At 39.6% G+C, this 22191-nt stretch overlaps 3 protein-coding genes across 6 annotated transcripts in view; all 3 read right to left on the bottom strand.

The window, feature by feature from the left end:
* The window catches only part of LOC139368434 (homeobox protein Hox-C3a-like), a 43516-nt gene extending 22211 nt beyond the window's left edge, over positions 1-21305 (bottom strand). Inside the window, exons 1-2 of one of the 4 annotated variants that reach the window (XM_071107324.1) lie at positions 21018-21305; positions 4570-4618 (exon numbers count right to left, since the gene is read on the bottom strand). The gene's annotated coding sequence lies outside the window, so the exon portion shown is untranslated. Of the gene's footprint in view, positions 1-4569; positions 4619-7511; positions 7633-20843 lie in introns of those variants that run through there. The other 3 variants (XM_071107323.1, XM_071107325.1, XM_071107322.1) reach the window with 3 other exon arrangements.
* Positions 8743-11684, bottom strand: LOC139368438 (homeobox protein Hox-C5a-like). Its single transcript, XM_071107329.1, has 2 exons — positions 11038-11684; positions 8743-10045 (listed from the first exon to the last, which is right to left on the bottom strand). Exons 1-2 carry the CDS (start codon positions 11531-11533, stop codon positions 9828-9830), a joined length of 714 nt encoding a protein of 237 aa, XP_070963430.1. The 5' UTR covers positions 11534-11684; the 3' UTR covers positions 8743-9827.
* LOC139367601 (homeobox protein Hox-C6a-like) lies at positions 12760-14835 on the bottom strand. Its single transcript, XM_071105862.1, has 2 exons — positions 14289-14835; positions 12760-13792 (listed from the first exon to the last, which is right to left on the bottom strand). Exons 1-2 carry the CDS (start codon positions 14695-14697, stop codon positions 13485-13487), a joined length of 717 nt encoding a protein of 238 aa, XP_070961963.1. The 5' UTR covers positions 14698-14835; the 3' UTR covers positions 12760-13484.
* Positions 21306-22191: the final 886 nt, after the last annotated feature.

Genomic DNA, 22191 nt, shown 5'->3' with positions numbered 1-22191 from the left:
CCTGTAAAGTTACTTTTACCACGTGACCCCACGGCCCAATAGCAGAGTGAGAGGTAGTCCCCGGATAAGGAACCAAAGGTTTTCGAACGTACCTTCGGTCGCCATTGTGGGCATCATCTCTCTCTCTCTCTCTCTTTCTCTCGCTGTCTCTCTCTCTCTCGCTCTCTCTCCTCACGCCATTTGTGTCACCAATGCAAATGATCAAAACAAACACCTCTTATGTGAAGTGAACCCTGTCATTACAGTTATATTATTATTATTGTTATCATCAGTATCATTATTATCCAGAAATAGAAATGGAGGTAGAGTGATATATGTGAATGGATAATCGCACGCAAAATCTCAATAACGATTGGGTTGCTTACTGCAAGTAACAGCGGCAGGATTACCTCATTCACAAAAATAAAGGCAACCCTGTCTAAGAATATCCGGCTGCTTCCTTCAAACAGTCCATGAACGTTCGCGTAAATCGTACATGTTATGCAGACATTCCAGTTCCAACTAAGCGAGAGTTTTTGAAATTAGAATTGGGCCTAAATCAGGAGAAAGAGGACACCAGAGGTACACCAAATTAGTATACCAGTATACATGAGCTTTTTAGGTAACAACAACATCACGAAGTATACTGAAGTACAAGTACACATGTAATACTTTGCATTTGAATTACTTTCAAACACGGTCAAACACATCTCACTGCTTTAAAATAGTATTACGTAGATGCTAATGATAATGCAATATCACTGACATTATGGTTGAATTATTGCAGTATGAATTTATACCGTTCTCCGTCGCGTTCTCTTTCTCTCTCTGGATATGCACATTTGAATAAGACTCTACATAAGTATGACATGGTGATCCAACTAGTAAACAAATCAGTGTTACGTTACTCTGAAATGAGTCTCAGGGAGGTGTTTTGTCCCATCTTCTTCAACACAAGTGGCTGTCTAAGTGCACGTGTATAGGTTATTCATTTGACATCAGCCCTAGCATGCGGAGCAAATAACACCATCCATTACAACCCCCCCATACACTGTTGTGTTCAGAAAAGTAAATCATTGCAGATAAAGCTGTCCATTTTGAGTGGTATCACTTGCCACAGATGCGTTACAGGCGCAATTATACTGTAATTAACTGTTGGCCAAATGTATTCGTGTTTTGTATTCCATCCTTTAAATTATGCACGAGACCACATTATCACAGGACAGTAGGCCTACACATAATCAGTCTGTGAACTTTATGGCTCAATAGACTAATAATAAAAACGAATAATAATAATAATTTAAAAAAACATCTAGAATAATTCTAGCCTACTAAGAACATGAGAAGGATCAGAACACGAGGTCAATCACCTGCTTGCTAATCAGCGTCTAAATTCGAGGTAGTGGTCTTCTTTTAGTCATTTGTCAACATGATCTGGTGAAAATAACATAGCAGGGCAGATGTTTATGGTTTGTTTATGTGTAGAGCGCGCCCGCCATTTTTATTACTTTCGGCAGCGATGTTTGAGGCGTTTTATGGGGCTATAGAACGCCGTAGGCCTAAATCAGTCCGCTTTAAACGATCGCTGGTTGCTTACATGTTTTACTAATACAGGCAGACTTGTAGTAGTATACCTTTGCTTCCAGATAGCCTACTGTACAAATATATGCCTTTGAACGTCATTACAATGCCTGGGCCTGGGCTTCTTCTAGACAATCTTAGATTGTTAGAAAGTAAGTTAGACACATGTTTTGCACAGACTTCTTCTGAGATTTATGGCTATTCGTGCCCTATTATTCATGCTAACACGTGATACAACGCAGCCATAACCTACTGAATAGAAGCGACAGTTGAAGCAGACGATTATCTTGACAGACGTGGGATTTCAGTAGCCCATGTATTCCTGTAGAGACGTACTTGCGATTGTAATATATTAACACAAATTCGGTTCTACAGGGTACATATAGACAACTAATGAGTATTTTCCATTGTAGCATGAAAAGAAAAAATCGAACTGCCAGAATTCTGTTAGGTGAAAATCTGTCAATAAAATATCTGCAGTAGCTATTTTTTTTCTCTCTCTCTCTCTCTCTCTCTCTCTCTCTCTCTCTCTCTCTCTCTCTCTCTCTCTCTCTCTCTCTCTCTCTCTCTCTCTCTCTCTCTCTCTCTCTCTCTCTCTCCCACACACACACACACACACACACACACACACACACGCGCGCGCGCGCGAAAAGAGTAGTCTGCCTTTGAGGTTAGTCGCTCCTCTAAACTATGAATATTCAGCCACAAACACGGTGCACGGTGGGTAGCCTGCAAAGCGCCGGCGTGACAGCACAGATGAAAAATAAGTTTCTATTGTCCCCAACGATTTCTTGTGCTCGCCTGCCTCGCTATTACCATACTGACCGCTCGGTAACCTCTCTGGCTGCCATCCTAGAAGTTAATGAGAAGACGGAGATGAAAAATGTATCGTGCATGGTGTGAGTGTGACCTGTTTCAAGAATCTAATAGTCTACTAAAATGGTGAAAAGGTATATTCAACCGAATAGCCTGGAAAACGCCAATTTAATCTTCACGTTTTTATTGATGCACAATTAAAAGATGAACATGTTCAGATGACTTGTGAACAAGATCATGTTATAGATATAATATAATATCATACATTGAATGGAATGGAATAGAATAGGTAACCATTTATGATAGACAAGAGAAGAAGAAAACATACACACTTTCTTGCTCATCTAACAGCAATAATATAATCATTATAATGTACGACGCAACGCAGAGTGCTTTGACACATATCACAAACCCCCGAAGAGCCTTATTGCTATTATAAACTGCTTACCAACACAATTAGAGCAGTAAAAATACATGTTTTGCCATACCCATGGTATACGGTCTGATTTACCAGCTTTCAGCCAATCAGCATTTAGGGTTCGACCCACTCAGTTTATAATTAGAGTTTTCGCACTACCCCTACCACCCGCCCCCGCCTTCACAGGCCCGTGCACGCCCCCAGGTCCCATCTCACCCCAGCTCCAGTGTTGTGGACGCTTTTTAATATTCGTTAGACAGCCTGACCTGCGTTTCACCCCTCACGTTTGACTTCCAATAGTTCACTGCCAAGGATTATTGATGGGCGAAAAGCAATGAATTCTTTCTCCCCACAAATGGATTTCAGATCTCTCCCCTAGTTCAATAACTAGTTATAATGTAGAACTACAGAAAAATGAGGCCCTAAGGCAAACTCATTTGATGTTTCATTTGTTCATGGGAAAAATGGTGAACCTTTCTTTTCCGTCACATGAACACCTTGCAGCATGTTCTCTTTCACAAACATAGGCCGCACACTGTAACAGAAAACTGTAAATGATACTGTAATTGTGGCTATTATCAACAGTAATATATTCTGAAACGTTTTACTGCAGCATACTGTCAATTATGGTGCATTGTGGGAAAATGTTGTAGGTGGGGAAAGAATTGCTGTATTTCGAATAGCACTCTAATTCCACACCACAGAATACAGTATGCCATACCGTATCTTTGGAGCACTAAAAACCCTTTGACCACTAGTGTGGTTGCATGGTAATGTAGTTTCTGTCTCATTTACATATTTTGAGGCGTGCATTGTAAGAGGCCATATTGGTTGCACCCATGAGTGAGAATGCGGTACCAATTGAACTCCAATGTGGTTATAGGGCCCCAGAGGCAGTCAGTCTTAAACCTCAAATGGTTGAGCATTTTGCCATGTCATTTTGATCCGGTTTTCCATGCAGTTGCTGCCAGTTTAGAAACCGTTGTTAAGGCCTCTAGAAGTGTACGTAATATAAAAACCCAAATATGAATTAGTCTTACTATAACGTGTAAACACTTTACTTAGCAGCCAACCTGCTTGTACCAATCCCTTGTAATTACAGTAAAATACTGTGAAATACGATCTCCTCCCCTCAATTAATTTAATTCATCCATTCACTCATTCTTTCAGTCATTCATTTCGATTACGGTAGCATTTTCTTTTTTACAGTATACTACGGTACATTTACGGTAATGTACTGTGTGTCCTTACACAGTACTTGCTTTGATACTTTGTTTATATTACAGTAGGTGTGCTGTAATATTACATACAGCATTGTACTTTCCACCTAGATGCCTGTAAACTACTGTCAAATTCATAATAACCCTTTTTATAGTGTATATCTGTAACACACGATATGCATGCAACACAAATTCTGTAGGCTACAACATTGATAGTAGGATAACATGAGATTCGTTGTTATTTCACTGAATGAGTGTTATAAATAGATATCTTTCAGAAAATTAGAACCCAACATGTGTGAAATAATCTTTGTGATGTTTATATAGTGTAATAACGAGTAATTGTTGTAGAATGGAATTTGTGTACATAGGCCTAGTTAAAACGAATTTCTTAGCATGAAAGCAAATAGCATCTTTTTCCTAAAATCATCTCGCCCAGTGCATTTCACTGGCTTTGCTATTATCAGGGAACACTGCCCTCTCTGTTAGCTCTGCAGGAAGGGACCGAATGGGGCAGGTAGCCTATTGTTTGTGCAAAAATAATAAACAACTTACCGATACTGTACATATCCCCTTCATTCTGTATCGGTCCTCATTTCGTTGTCTGCAAAATAAAATATATATAAAAAAACAAGATAATGAGCGGGATGAGATACTAGAGTTCAAACTCCCGATTGGCGCGGTGGTCTAAGGCACTGCATTTCAGCGCTAGAGGCGTCACTACAGACCCTGGTTCGATTCCACAACCGGCCGTGATGAGTCCCATTGGGTAGCGCACAATTGGCCCAGCGTCGTTAGTGTTTGACCGGGGTAGGCCGTCATTGTAAGTAAGAATTTGGTCTTAACTGGCTTGCCTAGCTAAATAAAAAACCTGTAAAAGTATAGATATTATTTCATCCCAAATTATTCGGAATGGTTTTAATAACTGCCCAAAAAAAGTGTATGATGTCCTGAAAAACAACACGGACGGTCAAGATAGTATTTTGTATTGTATTTTCAAATTTCATAACTAAAAAACACAATGGACATTTTCGTTTAGAAATGATCTTTTGTCGCAATAAAAAAAGAGGGACTTATCTAATAAATTAGCAGGTTTGAAAAGGCTAAAATACTGTGAATTACAATATTTTTATGTCATAGAAAAGCAATCGATACCAATGAAGTCATATGTCCCCTTTTTCTAACGACAATTTCTCTTCTCTCTGAAATCTCCCTGAAATGTCCAATATATATGTGGCCTAAGCCACATAGGCTTAGGCTACAACTTTCCCCATTAATAACAACAATGTTAGTGTTCTTGACTTTGCATTGCTTGTTGTATCCTTTTCTCTCCATTGCCACTTTATCCTCCCAACCCCTTCTCTCACATCCCCCTCCTTCCAGTTAATTTCTAATTGAGGTGAGGTGTCCCAGAAAAAGCTATAACAAGTGTGTGATCTTCTAGAATTGGGGCCGAGGAGAGACATTAAGGACAGGTCGGTTTGGGGTCGTTAAACTGGATTTATACATTTGGCATTTCCTTGGGCAAAAGTTATATTTATAGAAATCCCTCGACTTCGATTCAGACCATGCTGATTAATGTTAAATTGTCAAAATGAAGATTTTGTCACCGTATTGGGTATATTCAAGCCTGAAGCAGAAACGAATTTGACTGTACATCATAAAACTTGCAATCTCTACAACTGGAATTCGGACCCTTTGTTGAAAAAGGGTCCGTTTTTTTTCTGTTTCGCATCTGTCTTACATTGGGCAGTTTTTGGCACTGAAATGAACACACTAAGAAATCCAATTAATGGCATAGGCCTGCATGCTCAATTGTGTTTAATTCAATCTCATAATGAAACAAATTAATTTCATAAAGTGAGACTCATGTAATGTGAAAATATTACAATATAACAAACCATTAAGTTAAGTACGCAAACAAATACAAAATCATAATATAGTTTTCTGTTCATCGAGACATATTTGTTGTTTTCTGGAGGTGGGTTCCTCGAAAAAAAAAATGAGGCACGTTCTCAATGCCTCACAACTCTTATATTATCTCAACTTGACAGTGGTTTTCTTATTGGATGAGTAGTTGCCAATCACTGTGATACCATAGATGGAATACAGTCAACCGGAACCGGAACAGTAAAGAATAACTGAGTTTAAGAACAGTGAAGAACTTAACTCCATTCCAATGAATATAATGCAGGTGAATCCCCTCTTTAATATGGAGGTGGAGCATGTTAAATAGCACCCCCTATTGACTTCCCCTCTCTTCATCTAACAGGAATTATTGGGAAAATACTCAACATGAACCCATCAACTCACTGCATCATCAGGGCCCAGAGTTCCTCCTTGACCTATCTGTGAACTGACCAGGAAATACTCTGGGCCATAATTACAAGCTACAACATGGGGCCCAGAGTTCATTGGCAGGTCACACGAACATGAAAAACTCAAGGCAGCAGAGGATCTTACCAATATCAACCACACAACTTTCCCAAGTAAATAGTGATGGACACAATATTACAATTGGGACTAAACTTGTTGCTCTGCTACATCCAGTTTGGCTTCAGAAACGTTTCCAACACCTTTCACTACCTAATCCATTCATCAACTACAAAAACAAACATAAAATCACAAACATGCATTGATTAAGGGATGGATGATGTTTATCCACTGAACTTCTAACGTCACAGGCATCAACTGGGCTGCCCTGCAAAGATATTAAAGACAGATGAAGCATTGAGCAGGGACGATGATGACACACTCTTCAGTCTCTGAGTCATCAGTATGATTGCTTCAGCAGTACCTCCTTCCCTATCCCAACCAAGCCAAACCTGCAAGGCGGGTTGTTATATTTATTCAAGTAGCAACGAGTTATTTATGCACATGACCAAGCTCTGGAACCTGACTGCAATGGTTTGGATAGCAGCTGTTGCCTATGTATAGGCTTTTGACATCAACACACACACACACACGCACGCACGCACGCACGCGCGCACACACGCACACACACACACACACACACACCTACAGAGTCTGACAACTATGTAACATATTATAGCATAAAGCATCTGACCATTGTGCAGCAAAGTGGAGTTGGCCTTTATCTAAAGAAGTATATACTCCGTTCTGTATAAAGGTGCATGCCTAATGAATAAGAGTAGCATAAGTAGAACACACTCAAGTGAAGCTGGAACAGATCTCTCTTTCAAACTCTACTCCCATAGCTTCATTTTGCCAGTGGTAAGGGGAACATGCATGGATGACACACGTTTGTAATATATTGGAATACATTTAGCCTCTAAGGACCAACAAACAGCAAACAGAGTCAGATATATAAAATAACGATTGAGTGTACAAATTACAAGGGATGAATATCACAACCATTTTAAAACAAATCCCGTTGCGTCGGGAAACATCAAGCAAACCCAACCACAGCACCAAATACAAACGAAACGCTATAGTTTGACACAACATGCTGGAAAGTACAAATATTGTAAACTTACTGGAGCGTTTAAGGATCCATTTGTGACTGAGAGAGCACAGCACCACCATTACAGGCAGACTAGTCCGGGCCAAGGTAATCCACACTAACTGCCACACAGCCCTTTCTTCCTCGGATAAGAGGAGCCAGCAGCTGCGATTCCGGACAGTTAAGATTATATATGATGTGTATATATCGAGGGTTTGTCAGCTCTTCCAGGCCATAAAACCCACTTTAATGGCACCACGTGCTCCGTATGCACCATTCACAGGCCCCGCTAGAGGCAATTGGCATAAATAACCTTCCAAACTTTAAAATACTAAAAGAAAGAGATACCATAAAGGGGTATTTGATAGCCCTACATAGGCTAACGTAGCACGGTTAGGCCCGACAGTGCCATTGAGAAAGCAGCCCATGCTCTGTTGCATTTATAGACCTAGTAGTAAAAAGGCTACCTGTCTGCGAGGTGAGTGAAAATTATATTTTTTTCATTTGAGACGATATTTGCGACAGGACATGGCATCTGAACAATTGTTGTCCCTGTTAACCTGATTGTTTTGGTTAAGCCATTTAATTAAGCTATTGTTAAAATTATAGTTCCACGTGTCACTAGGCCAGCAGTGGGTCAAATTCAGGTCAATGCATAGTTTTGTTTCAATTTATGGTTTTGTCTATATACACAGCCTGCAGCTCCAATATAGTTTACAATCTTGACCCACGTGATTAAATGAATATCTACTCAAAGCACAAGAGATAAAGACATTAAGTCAACCGTTTATTATTTTTCCACTTTGAACAAAAATGTCCATTCATTATAGTCCACATAATAATTCACATTTCCTGTTGCTGCAGGACTATTTTCATGCGGTAGCAAACTAGGCTCAAATTAAGATCCTACATTTCATAACCATAGCTTTTACATTTGATCCAGAATGCCCTAGAAACATCAACATATGTAGGTCGTCAGCCTCTATAGAGAAGAAAGTTAGTCTGCATTTCAACCCATGATAATTTAGTAGCAGCTGGCTATGTGCCTCTATATCCTGTTAAAACAGGGACCATTTCCCTATCTGTGGTGGAAAGGTGGAAACCTAGTAATAACGTTTTATTGGGACCTTAAACTTTTATGTGCATGCGTTTGTCTGACAGGGATACTGTAAATTATTGAAATAGACGGTGCGGGGACTCGAATCTGTTTTTCAATACCAAGTGTGCCTACACATGTAATGATAAAAAAAAAAGCGACACGAATGTGCTGGTATATGGTTTGGGAAGTTTATTCAAAAGGTCTCTCAACACCTGTAAGCGTTTTGATTGAATCACAAGCTTTAACATACCATGAATTATACAATAGGTCTTGTAGCTATTTAGATAATCCAAAGTGTAGCCTACACTGTTGATATCTCAGTTTTGGAAAATGTTAGTGTTAGGGTATATTTGTACTTCTATAGTTCTAAAGAATCATCCAAAGTCTTGATATTACATAGGGACTATAAAGAGACGACATGTACAACACATTTCCATGTCTGTTGACAACTCTGGACATTGATTACAGTGAACAATAAGATACAAAATCAGTAAGAATCTGAAATTGGAGAAACGCATGTCGATGGTTCTTCAGTTGAAGGGTATGGACATGGACATCTCAGGCCTATTGGTATGGGTGATGTCCTCAAATACCATCACGAAACTCTTAAATATTTGGTTGGACATAATACAAGCAGATCCCTGACCCTGCTGGTCTATGCGTGTAGACAATCTATTTGCTATTGAAAAAGTCAACCGTCTGTTTATAACGTCTGTTTTTCTTACTCGTGTGTAAGACTCTGGCCAAATATGAATTTTAAAACATTTAGAAAAATCAAATATTTTCGTGATAAAGTCTCCTCGTTCTCATTGGTACCCCTCAGTAGGCTTATCAGTCATTTACATGATCATAAGTATTATCTCAATGCTAAGGCTATAGAATGTTTTTTGGTGTCTATTCCATTTTTGAATGTAACATGAAAGAGGGAGTGGCCTTATAGTCCACAGCTCTCCCTAATTCTTCCAAAGGTCCTGACACAATCTTTACATTAAGACAACACATTACTTTATTATTATATATATATGTTTAATCTTAAATGTTGTACAACCATTAAGCAAAGAATACAAGTCCACATATAAAGTGCCAAACACGAAATATGCAAATAATGTAATAGTCCATAACACATAATAGGGTCTGATTCTGAACACGGCCTTCACGTTTCAAATCATGGTCTCTCTCTCTCTATTTAGGGTAGGCTTAGGCCCTACTTCTTTTAGCTGTTCGTCTCCAGATCAGTCATAAACTCCATGTTTATATTGAATCCTTTGATTTCAGTTTCGAATCCTTCTTCCACTTCATACGTCGATTCTGGAACCAAATTTTAATTTGCCTCTCGTTCAGACAGAGGGTATTGGCGATCTCAATACGCCTGCGACGGGCGAGGTAACGGTTGAAATGGAACTCTTTCTCCAACTCCAGAGTCTGGTAGCGGGTGTAACTGGTTCGAGAGCGTTTACCGTCAGATGATTCTGAAGTGGCATTAGAGAAAAACAAATAGGTGTTAGCCTACATTTGAAGTAAAAAATCCAGAGCTGTCGAACATGATATACATCTTATACTTAAAAAAAATAATATGGCTCGAGGTCAAACGGTTTGGATGACCTGAGAATGAAGACTCCTGTGAGTTACAGAATGCAAAACCATTCAAATAATGAACAAATGGTAAAATGGCCTTGTGACTAAATCCCCAAAAGTGAAACGATTTAAATTCAGGTTAAATTCGTTGTTTGTTTTTTTTACTAAATAATGGAATTGAAATCAAGGGATAACATCTATGGGATGACAACCAATTTTATTCTAATTATTTTTCATTGAAAGCAAAAACTTTTATATTCTGGCACTTGTTCATTTCAAATACCTCTTGGCAAAATAAATTGTTGCCCTAGTTGAGGGAAAAACAGATCATTGTTACAAGAACACTTGCAGAACTATACTTTAAGTCTTTAACACCACACTAAATGCAGTGCTAATATTTAGTGGCTAAATCCCAATGGACAGCTAGTGGATGTTGGACATGGCAATATGAATGCCTTTCCGCAGTTATATCTGGAGCTTTCCAGGGTGAAAAGTTCACACGGAGGTCAGGACACTGGTTTCCCCCCGAGAGTTCAACTAGCCTATACTCTCATTTTAGACTAAAATAACCTGTTTGGAAACGAAAAGTACTTTCAGCCCAACAGAACTCACATTAATACTCGTTCATCGTTTTCTTCAATTGTTTGTTTCTCTTATCCAATTATGCAGCAATCAATCTAACCGCAGATCATCTCTTCACAGTAACAGAACAGGTTTACGAGCAATAGATGCCTTTGTCAAAATTTATGACCGCCAGTTTTATTATTTCCTGCGTTTGGCCAATAAAACTCAAGAGGAAAAACTGTGAATGGACAAAAGCAGGATAGCAGGCGAGAGAGTGAGTGAGGGAAGTAGTAGGCTATATACATTTTACAAATAAGTTTACCGTGGATCATGTGTAGTTTTGTCATCCAGGGAAAAATCTGCGGTTGCTGTTGATTGTCTTGGTGCTTCTTCGAATGGATTTGATGTTTTACAGGTTGCATAGTTTCGACTTTGATCGCGCTTTCTTCGGTCGTAGTTCTAGGGTTTTCGACCACCTCCATTTGCATTTCATTCCCTTTGCTCAGTATACCGTCACTGAGGCAGTTCTGCACGGAGTTCCGGGAGCTCAAGGCTGAGTATGACTGTGGTCGTGTTGGAGATTGAGTGTCCGTTTTGCCTCGCAGGCTAGAGTTCATCTCTTCTCGTTTTAGAGAGTTTACAGTGGCATCAGAGGAGGTGAATGTTCCGTTGAAATCACGAAGACCTCCGTTATAGGCATAATTAGCTTGATCGAAGTCAGAGAGAGAGCCATAACTGCCTAAACTATTCATGGCGCTACAGGAGGATGCCTCGTGCGTTTGCTGCTTAAAAATTGAATTTGCTACATAGGAACTCATCTTATACGAAAAAACAAACACACAAAAACGGTGCAGAAGAGATACATGAAGTAAAAACTGCAATAGCCTATAGCCTAAATATTTTATCTGGGAGTAGCCTGGGCTAGATATTTGGCTCTTGTATTGTTGTTTTTATTGGTTATTGCTTTTCCTATGAAGCTCTTTGGAAGTTCAAGGGGTATCTTTCCTAAAAAAAAAAATAAGCACGATTTATAGGTGGGGGAATGGTATTTTTTTCTTGATTCGACGCGCACTGCCCAAATATGGGGCATCTGAATAGGATCACGTGCTGATGTTGGCCAGTCATACATTGGCTTGATACCCCGGGGGTATATTGATGAATAGGAGGAACGTGTCCGGTAAACTTTGCGCTGTGGGCTGTTGGGGACCTTGTGGGGTCTTTGTGAGGAAAAGGGCGAGACTCTAAGACAAGAGCGTCATCTGGTGTCTGATATAGGGCAGGCCAGGGCGGTCATCTCATCTATGCCCCCTCCATAATGCCCATGCCTTGCTGCATCATATAGCATACCAGCCTCTGTTGAGGGTGGGTGCGGGGTGCCCCATAGAGGCACTATGAAGAGCAACACTGATCGAGCAATGACGTGATTGTTAAGCAATAAAAACGTAACATGCTCTATAGTAGGCTATAATAGTAATAGTAATAATAATAATAACAATAAATTAACTGTTTGCTATTCGAGGAGACATTATTATATTTAGGTTTGTCTTAATTTGGTTTAAATGTAGTTTTATAGTCATCCCAGGAGTCCATATAGGCCCACGTGCCCAAAGTGTCTATATGAAAATGTATTGCGCAGAATAAACAGTCACCAAAGCCGATAGCCTAAATGTTTTACCAGCTATCAGCTTTTATAGCACAATATCATATTTTCCTGGCTTATGGTCACGGTTATTTTGGTATGCCAAATTGGTTTCAGTTGCAACTTCATTTGGAAATTGGATAGGCTATATGACTAAAAACAATACGGGTGCTTTCTTAAACCGTAATATGTCAAGTAACAGGTTATTCATACATGAGATACCTTGACGAATGACCAATCAAACACACAACTTGTGCAAAAGACCGTATGTCTTCTCTGGATTATATTGATATGACGTAAAGTCACTCAGGTGTCCACTTAGTCTATTGTGGATTTACATACCACACGGACGGAACTGTTTTGAAAACATTTTATTCAATGATACACAAAACATAAATTCACAACCTTAAACAACGTGATTGATTCCTCTTGTATCATTTCTCCCTTTTTATTAGGTAGTCTTGGGTAACCATAAACGGTTATTATGCCAAAAAGTGGTAAGTGCAACGTTAAGAGAACATCCGTTTAAGCAGCATAATGCACACAAAGCCCTCACAGAGTATATATGGGAATACATAGAATATATACAGGCATATCTACAATTTAGGTAGTGTAGTTCACCCCGTGAGAGCTTTCAGGATATTTTGCAGGAGTCATATTGCGATGGGATTCATGGGAATGTAAAGATTCAAGTACATTAACACAAACGAAATAAGTATGCCTGAGCATTTCCTTCACATTTGGAATGCTTATGCCCTATTGTGTTTGTAAACCATCCCCAACACTGACCTATGTGAATTGACTGAAGTAATCCGAACGATATATTTTACAGTGTAAATGGGGCAATTCTGGAGGGAAATGATGAATGTTTCACATTTCACAACACAAATAGCATGACTATGACAAAGGACATTATGCCACCAGAAGTAAACAGCTATCAGTTAACTATATGCTTTTTCCAGCCTAAAATGATCCGAAAGGCAGAATATTGCATGTTTTTACGCGCGCGAAGGCTACGAGTTTGTGAGAGAGAGGGACAAATAGCAGAATAATATCATGCAGGGGAGTTTGTGGTCTTTGAATGGCTAGGTAGTTTAGTGGAGTTTCATGATTTCGTTTTAAAATGTCTTTCATTCTTTCTCTTTCTTTTCCTCCTCTTTCTCCTCTTCCACGCCGTCTCGTTCCTTCTCCGCCGTGGCCCCTGTCGATTCACTTCCCGTCACCGTCGACGTCAGGCTGCTCTCTTTCTTCCATTTCATGCGACGATTCTGGAACCAAATTTTGATCTGACGTTCTGTCAAACAAAGGGCGTTTGCTATTTCGATACGTCTACGTCTGGTTAGATAGCGGTTGAAATGGAACTCCTTCTCTAGTTCCAGTGTTTGGTAACGGGAGTATATCTGGCGTCCTCTGCGTCTGTCTGACCCATACCCAACTCCTGTGCAGAGAAAATAAATCATAATGTACTGGATTACATTTCCATGTCAAGCCATTCTGTGAATTGTTCTGACATAAATTGATGCAATTACCATAATCTAGATTAGACATCATGACAAAGGTACTGACAATGTGATGGGAGCAATTCATGTAGAAAATAGCCTATCTCTGGTCAGGGTAGAAACGCATATGGCATGCAGTAAAATAAACACGATTCTCCAAACCATGCATGAGACTTAATCTGCATGTCCAATATCTGTTTGTAAAATATACGTAGCCTATGCAAATTGTTTAAACTAAATGTATAATAGTTAAATATATCATCGTTATTTTGGGAAACTGTTGGAATAGTTACGCACACTCAGAAAATAGGCCTTCTACAGGGCGAGACGATACAATGATGTTTTATAGGGCCATAAAAACGAAGATGCTCTGTTGCTAAGATATATCGTGAAACTGGCTCATTTACTTAATTTATTTGTTGTAGTAAAACTCACCGCTGTGAGAGTTCATTCGCTGCATCCACGGGTAAATCTGGACGTTAGCTTTCTGCTCCTGCGATCCACCTCTGGCTTGATCCAAACTGTACTCCTGAGCAATGTGGTTTTGTGCATTCAGTCCCATGCTTGTTGTTTGTCTGCAACTGGCAAGACCTCCATCCTTGTCTTGAAGAAACACATTAGATCCATGATACTCATAGGATGCTCGGCTCGGCCCAAAAACAACATTGTCTTGGGGAGAATAGAAAGGATTTGCGTATATCCGATTCTGGGTCACAGCAGCCCCATACGACGAAAAATGTCTCACTGTGTCATAAGTGGTGGAATTTAGTGGCACGCTTGGCAAAACATCTTGACCACCGGATAAATGGCAGGAGAGTGACGGGTTTGCGAAATACGAATTCATACCTTGCCTGCAACCCTTCTTCTTCAACTCTCCGCACTTCTTAATCAGTCTTTTTTTCTCCACTTTCCCCTCTCAGTAGCTCCCCCTTTCCCTTTCCCTTATTCTGGATATGTTGCTGGCTGCTCACACACCTTTGCAAAACCTTCCTTTCACCCTTTCGCTGCTTGTATAAATAGACGGTTGCTTGAGGTTTCAATATTATTAATTTCCAATCTCCGGTAAGACTCACAAACCCGAGTGTTATAGCTGATCGCTTAGCTCCAGAGAGAGGCAATATGACAATGTCAGCTGACCATTCTCCACCAATTGAGAGCAAGGAAACTGTAGCTTTTAGCTAACCAGCTATAGCTCTAAAAATGCAACCAGAAAACGAATGCATTAAGTTAGTGGGGCATAGCAACGCATGCATTAAGTTAGTTGGACATTCCACACTGAGCAAGAAAACAAGACAATATAAATATATAAGCGACGTGTATATGTCTGCAATATCAAACTGCTGTCCAGAAACAGAATAATCCCGTCACTGAATTGGCATTTTAGTTTTTTTTAATGTAAGTTTATAAATGGGATAAATAAATTGATACCTCTACATATGTTTTACCTGCTTATGTGGCATGGCGTGTGTGTGTGTGCGTGTGAGTGCACGTGTGTGTGTGTAACACACTTACACACAAGGACAATGTAGTTCGCACGCACATATTTGAAAATTGTGAAAGCCAATAAAGAGTACAATGTAATATGTAAGATAATGTATCGTTTGTCCTCGCCGCTGTGTACATATTCAGTGTAGGTTGTATCCAAATCAGATGTTTATGTAGTGGTAGCGCTCTCATAAAGCTCGCGTGCTCTGTTGGTTCTTGTGTTTTTGCTGGGCAAGAATTTTTCACATTCTTTCCATGTTTTACATCGTGTATGAATTAGCATTACATGACTTGAAGGTAATTATCGTGCCTCGGCTCTTAACGGGTAATTCCGATTGCTAGGGGGAAGGGCGGTGGTGATAAGAATGCGTTTAGGGTCTCTTCTGTGAAGGGCAATAAAACCAAGTGAAGTTTCTCAGCTCACCAACAAATAACTCTGTGTATAGCCTACATAACGATACATCCTGAGCCTCTGAAACGAATGCGTTGGATTGTAAACGCAAGAAGAATAACAATGTAAAAAAAAAGAGAATAGTGTTTAATTGTATTTGAAGTTACTAGCCTAAGTGGTAACCGTTCAGAACACTTTTCCTGAAAACCCAGCAATCAACCGTGAGTAGAGAATTGATCAGGCTACGTCAGAGGATATGTATCCACAAAGCACTGTTATTGAGATGGTAGGCGATATCTTTACGGATACAATCACATCTTAGAAATGTAGAGTTAGGTATTTGTTTAGTGCCAAATTGTGTTAAATATAAGTTATGTGAGTTGGCTTCACAAAATGATTACATCGATTAATGGTAGTAATGGAATTTTAGTGTCGACGGTATGCTGTACATCGTACACAGAGGTGGATATTTTGAAATAGCCCAGTGCTTTAGCTATAGATCTATAATTGTGTGTTATGGGGGCCTGGGACATATGCTCGTGCGTGAGTCAGCTGTGGAAACGATAAGGAATCCTATTGTCTAAAATGACTGACAAGAGTAATTTATCAATGAATGGCAACCTGGATAAAAAAAGTGGGCTCCTTTCTATAAGGTAGGCTACTCAATTTGAGGTACAAACCCGACAAAACTGTTATTCCAAAAATGAATATTCCACATTGAATTATTTTGTTCTCCATGCGTGGAAAAACTCAGTCAACAATAGCCTACTGCAAACCCTTTTACCACTATCTTCAGCTTTAACACACAGCTGCATGTAAATCCATTCAGATTGATTCATTTGATTGTTCAAACAACCGTCAAGCTATTCGATAACAACACGTTGGTTAGAGAACGATATTAGCTAAAGATCTGATTTTTTCTTTCTCAATAATCTATAGTAACGACGTCTAGTATTGAAAACAATGACATAATTCACATTATTGAAACCACAAATGTAGGACATACGTATGTATTTGACAAGGGGATGTCTACGCGTAGGCCTATGCAGTCTACAATAAAACTAATCTTTAACTTGCACATAGTAGGTCTATTTTGCTTTGCTTCTGTTGTCGGTTCTAAAACAGGCAATAAAAGCTAGAACGGAAAGAAAGACGAGGTCTGTTGTGCAATAAAGGCTTCCCACTGGATTAACCGCCATATGTTTACATCCGCAGACTGACAAAAATGACGCAAATAGGAAAACCAAATAGGAAAACCCTCCAAAAATCTGTAGGCCTCATTGTAAACATTATTACATGTGTGTTATGGTGTTAACCATTTGACAACATTTAAGTCAGTAGAAAGTGCGTCATAACTCTCAGAAACTAGGTATATAGGCCCGTGCCTATATCCTTCACTTGAAATGTTCTATGTAGTGAAGATGCTTTCCTTATGCTCACAACATTGCATTTCACCAGCCTACAGAAATTGTATCCCCATTCTGCGAATAGAATTACGATTCTCCTCCGACACTCAACTAAGCCAAAAATAAGTATGGGTTTCTAGCACTTGATGAGAACCATATAGCCGAGCGCGCTTCTGAAATCAGCAATATTCATAACGTATCACCATCACGTACTTCAACGTGTTGTCAACTGTGACGGATGGGATGACTGAGAGCGAACCACAGTGACTATTTGACTGTACGCTATGTGCTCTCTTTGGTATTTCACGTTTTATACCTCTCTGTAGGCTACAACATCTTAGTTTTATCCCTTATTCGACATGGTTGTTTATAAAGCCACTATGATTATTTGTACTTTCATATCATGGAGTTTGTGGTAGTTCCATTGCATAATTCACAAGAGCTGTTGGTATGCGGTATAGTGATGTGAGCTGGGAGAAAGAGCTGTAGGCATTAAGTGTTTTGGCAGCCCTCAAGACAAATGACGTGGACTCATCTCAGCTTTTGAAGCAGAGAGGAAAGAGGCCGTTTGGCCCGTAATTCTTTTATTTCTTTGAAGAAGAACATCTGCACTGTTGCACTTTATGACTACCCCTATGCGTGTAGCTAACTATAATACTACTACTACGACTACTACTACTACTGCTACTACTACTACCAATAATACTATTTTTGACCAAACACGATATATTATTATTATTATTATTATCAGGAGTTGTAGAAATTCCAGAACAATCAAATTAGGCCTAATAATGGTAGCCTATCACTGCACTGGGTTGAATTATAATTAGTGTACATCTGAAGCTGTAACAACATAGGCTAACACATAATATCTAGGCTACATTAGCCTACACTGTTCAGTTTGCCACGTTTAACAATTTGAAGCAGAGATGAACATGTGTCGATCATGTGGGCCGGGAAGCAATGTTTTCTGTTATCAGCTTTCTCTTACTTGACCATGAGGAATTCATACGTATTGCTGGCTCTGAACAAACTTTTATAATATGATGTTCACCTTTTCCGGCCAATTTACAAATTAGGTCTAGGCGCTATGCTGCATTCCTGTTACGCACTACGCTAATCAGAGACTAGGCTGTTTTAAGGAGACCAACAAAAAAACAACACATCGTAAATCATGTTAATAAGCAAATATCTTCTTGTAAAATTGATTTATGATTCAATAGCAATGTTTATTAGTCATTAAAAAGTTTGAATGAACAGCGCTTGGTCCTATTGCAAGTTTCAAAACCCCAGGAAAAAATACACTGCAGGCATTTGGTATGCCCATTATTTTCATGTGTATCAATAAAGCATAAAATCATCATTTATTTCCTTCTTAATTTGCGTGTTTGTGGAGGCCTATGTATCTGCAAACTTACATCTGGAAAATTCTAAATTTGTAGGATTTTTACGATTGAGTTGGGTCACTCGTTATTGTACGAAGGTTTTGAAGTGCAACGTTAGTTACGATGGATTGGGGAAACATGTTTCGCATATTGGCAGCACATGACTTCTGTGTTTCATTTTACTGATCTCTTTCTCTCTCATTCAAGGATAACCTGAAGAGCTGCAAAAGGTGTACCCCACGCGACAAAGTGCAAAAAGAAACCATTGGAAAAAGGTTCCCGCACAATGACCTGCAGCAAAATCTCATTAAGGTGATAGTACGACTCAAACGCACCTGCGACAGGCCTATCTACTTCGTCTCATTTCAATTAGCCTCACACAATATCTGAAGTGATTTGGAAAAATCAAATATGCATTTTTGCCAGCTAATGTTTTTACTTTAGGCTATAGCCTAACTTATAGTGAAAAATGTAGTTAAATACACAATATGTACCCCCCCCCCCCCCCCCCCCCACAGACAGACACACACTTTCACAGCTTTGCCATCACTAAACATGCATTCAATGTTCATTTTGTGTAAATGAATGTACAAGTGTCTGCCATATTTAACAAAACATGTACAGGAAAGGGCCTACGTCCCATTCACCACAGTATACACTATTGGCGAATCCAACAATGATGACGTTCATGCGTAAAATATCGTATATAAAGCGTAACAAAGCTCGTAAATAAACCTTAGCAATCCGATCGACGCGCAAGTTCTAGGCTAGTTAAGCATGGATTTCTGAATTAAAGATCTTGCCCTATGTGTGCAAATTATTGTTGTTGTGAAATATGATCATGATGATTATTGTGATTATGATTTATAGTTAGTTATATTAGTATTATGATTTTTACCATGTTTGCTGTTGCTGGTGTTCCTCCAATAAATATAATTCATTTTTTTTACATTTGTTGTGTACAGCTGTTTTCATTATTGTATGAGAAAATAACAGGTTTAAGCCATCTCACAATACAGACATCCATTCAACATGGTTCCCATGCCACACGTGACAGTTGAAATATTTCAGACGAGGTTCCAAGCTTCGTACCTGACTATTTTTATTTAACTACTGAAGTCAGTTAAGAACACATTCTTGTTCACAATTACGGCCTACCCCAGGGTGTATCCTAACCCGGACGACGCTGGGCCAATTGTGCGCCGCCCTATGGGACTCCCAATCACGGCCGGTTGTGATACAGCCTGGAATCGAACCAGGGTCTATAGTGACTCCTCTGGCAGTGCCTTAGAATGCTGCGCCACTCGGGAGCCCGATGACATGTTCAGACATCTTTCTATCCGCATATGTCATTTATGTATTAAACTGTATCCGCACTAATGTGGCATATAGCCTGCATAACTACCAACCACCGACCAACGGTCACCAAACCCCATCACTCTCCCCACACAACCTCTCAACTCCGCTGTGGAAGAGGTGGGCACAAGGGGGCACTGTTAGTATCAGTGAACAACAGTATTGTGTTTGTTTGTGTGTGTGTGTGCGTGCGTGTAACATAGTATAATACTACAAGATCTAACATTGACTTTTCACATTGATTAGATATATATACTCTCACCCATCTTTTTTTGCAACTAATGTTGCCTATAGATAATTACATATGCAGTCAGCAATTAGAAGAGATCATAGAAGAAAGGTAATTTAGACCAATGGGGAGGGCCCAAAACACGGTTCAATGTAATATATAAATAATCTGGAAGAATGGAAAACAAAGATTAAATCAAATCAAATCAAATCAAATTTATTTATATAGCCCTTCGTACATCAGCTGATATCTCAAAGTGCTGTACAGAAACCCAGCCTAAAACCCCAAACAGCAAGCAATGCAGGTGTAGAAGCATGTTTAGCACAAATCAACACGCCCCCAACCTTAGAACAATTGATGATTCAATCTAATTCTCGATGGTGTGTCAGTGATTTTCTGAACAGCGCACTGTCAAAGTTTGGAGGTAGCCTACTATAGGCCTATAGAAATAACGGAGGTTACAATAGCCTACAGGTCAGGTCACGAACACCCAAACTACACAAAATCAAACTTTTCACTGTAAGGTCTACCTACACCTGTTGTGTTCGGCGCACGAGACAAATAAACTTTGATTTGATCAATAGCATTCATATTCAATGTATTTGCCCTCACTTAGGATATCTGACCCCATATAACATGTATGGCATAACGTCTCAAATCCCCCTTCTCATAGATACGGTTTAGTTCATTAACAGTCAAGCCAGTGAGGAAGGATCACGGAAGGAACCGCTTTCTTACCCGCGTCTGAGTTCTCCCGGTTGTCTATAGTGACGGTGACGCAAACTCGCTGGCCCATCGGAAAGGTATGCTGACGAATAGACCTCTACACCGCTACACCGGGCGTAGCAAACGTCCCCAAATCTGCCAATTGATGGAAGAGCAAAAAGCTGAATTTAACAATTAGGTAAACACCGCGTAATTTACAGTCCGCTGCTTTATCTTTCTCTATCTCTCTTTCTGCAACTGTTGGGTTGCTCTAGACAGGGGCTGGTAGAGACGGTGACTGTGGTGAAGCCATTTCTGACCGCGAAGCATGCAGGAGCACGTCGGGAAGGGGATGGAGCCTAGACGAAACGCGTTCCATATCAAAAAGCTAAACTATTGTATAATCTATACTCTAGGAAAATACGCTATTGGCGAAGTAATTTCTATGCCCCTGCTGAGAGAGCTGCTGATATTACGTGAGGTCCGAGGAATAGACAAAGGCATAAAGTTCATGTTCACAGAGCGGGTGTGCCACGTGGCTCGCTGCAACCAATCCCTGAATGGATTGAGTCGTAAACTTTTATTACTCAGCTGTAAATTTCTCCCCTAAACAACTAGGAATGTGTTGCACACCCTAGAATTTGTCTCTCTCCTTCTTGAGGATACAATTCTCTAGGCCTAAATATAGGTTTTTATAAAGAACAAAACGAAAGCAATGATATGACAGCCTTCCCCCATATGTTACTTTATCTATCAATATCTCAATTGATCCACCAATATGACTGTTGGCCATGAATAACACACACACACACACACACACACACACACACACACACACACACACACACACACACACACACACACACACACACACACACACACACACACACACCCATTGGGTGAATAGAGATCATTTGAGTCCATTTTCCCCTCAATCATCATCATCTTCAATATAATAAGAACATAGGCCTACTAGAATGAATGTGTATGCTCAGGTTCAATTCTTTCGATTCCTCTATGTTTTCAAAGATATGAGCAGGCCTACAATACTTCATATTTACAGAAACGACACTGTGACGACACTATAATTCATGTCATGCAGACATTTCTATTATAATATGGTTGAAAAAAAAACGTAGAGAAAATATGTGGTTATAGAAACAGTTCACCTTCAGTTATTGTCAGCAACGTTGAGAAACAATAGGCCTCATACCTCGAAAGGAACCACGCTATTTGACAACGACCTATGTAGTGTGAAAACAATAGCCTATCGTTTTTTTTATATTCTCAGGAATACTGAAAACAGTCTAAATGTTACAGATTTCCCTCACCAAGAGTTTGATTTAAGCCTTTCATCCACCAACAACACACATAATATATG

The sequence above is a fragment of the Oncorhynchus clarkii genome, chromosome 16 (assembly GCF_045791955.1).
Source record: "Oncorhynchus clarkii lewisi isolate Uvic-CL-2024 chromosome 16, UVic_Ocla_1.0, whole genome shotgun sequence".
Lineage (NCBI taxonomy): Eukaryota > Metazoa > Chordata > Actinopteri > Salmoniformes > Salmonidae > Oncorhynchus > Oncorhynchus clarkii.
The sequence above is the reverse complement of the archived record's forward strand: the minus strand, read 5'-3'. Positions and strand labels throughout refer to the sequence as shown.

Coding starts and splice junctions, on each gene's coding strand:
- LOC139368438 (XM_071107329.1), bottom strand. CDS start 11,533: ATGAGTTCCTATGTAGCAAATTCAATTTTTAAGCAGCAAACGCACGAG. Junction 10,046..11,037: donor AAAACTACACATGATCCACG/GTAAACTTATTT, acceptor ATGCCACTTCAG/AATCATCTGACGGTAAACGC.
- LOC139367601 (XM_071105862.1), bottom strand. CDS start 14,697: ATGAATTCGTATTTCGCAAACCCGTCACTCTCCTGCCATTTATCCGGT. Junction 13,793..14,288: donor GCGAATGAACTCTCACAGCG/GTGAGTTTTACT, acceptor TTCTCTGCACAG/GAGTTGGGTATGGGTCAGAC.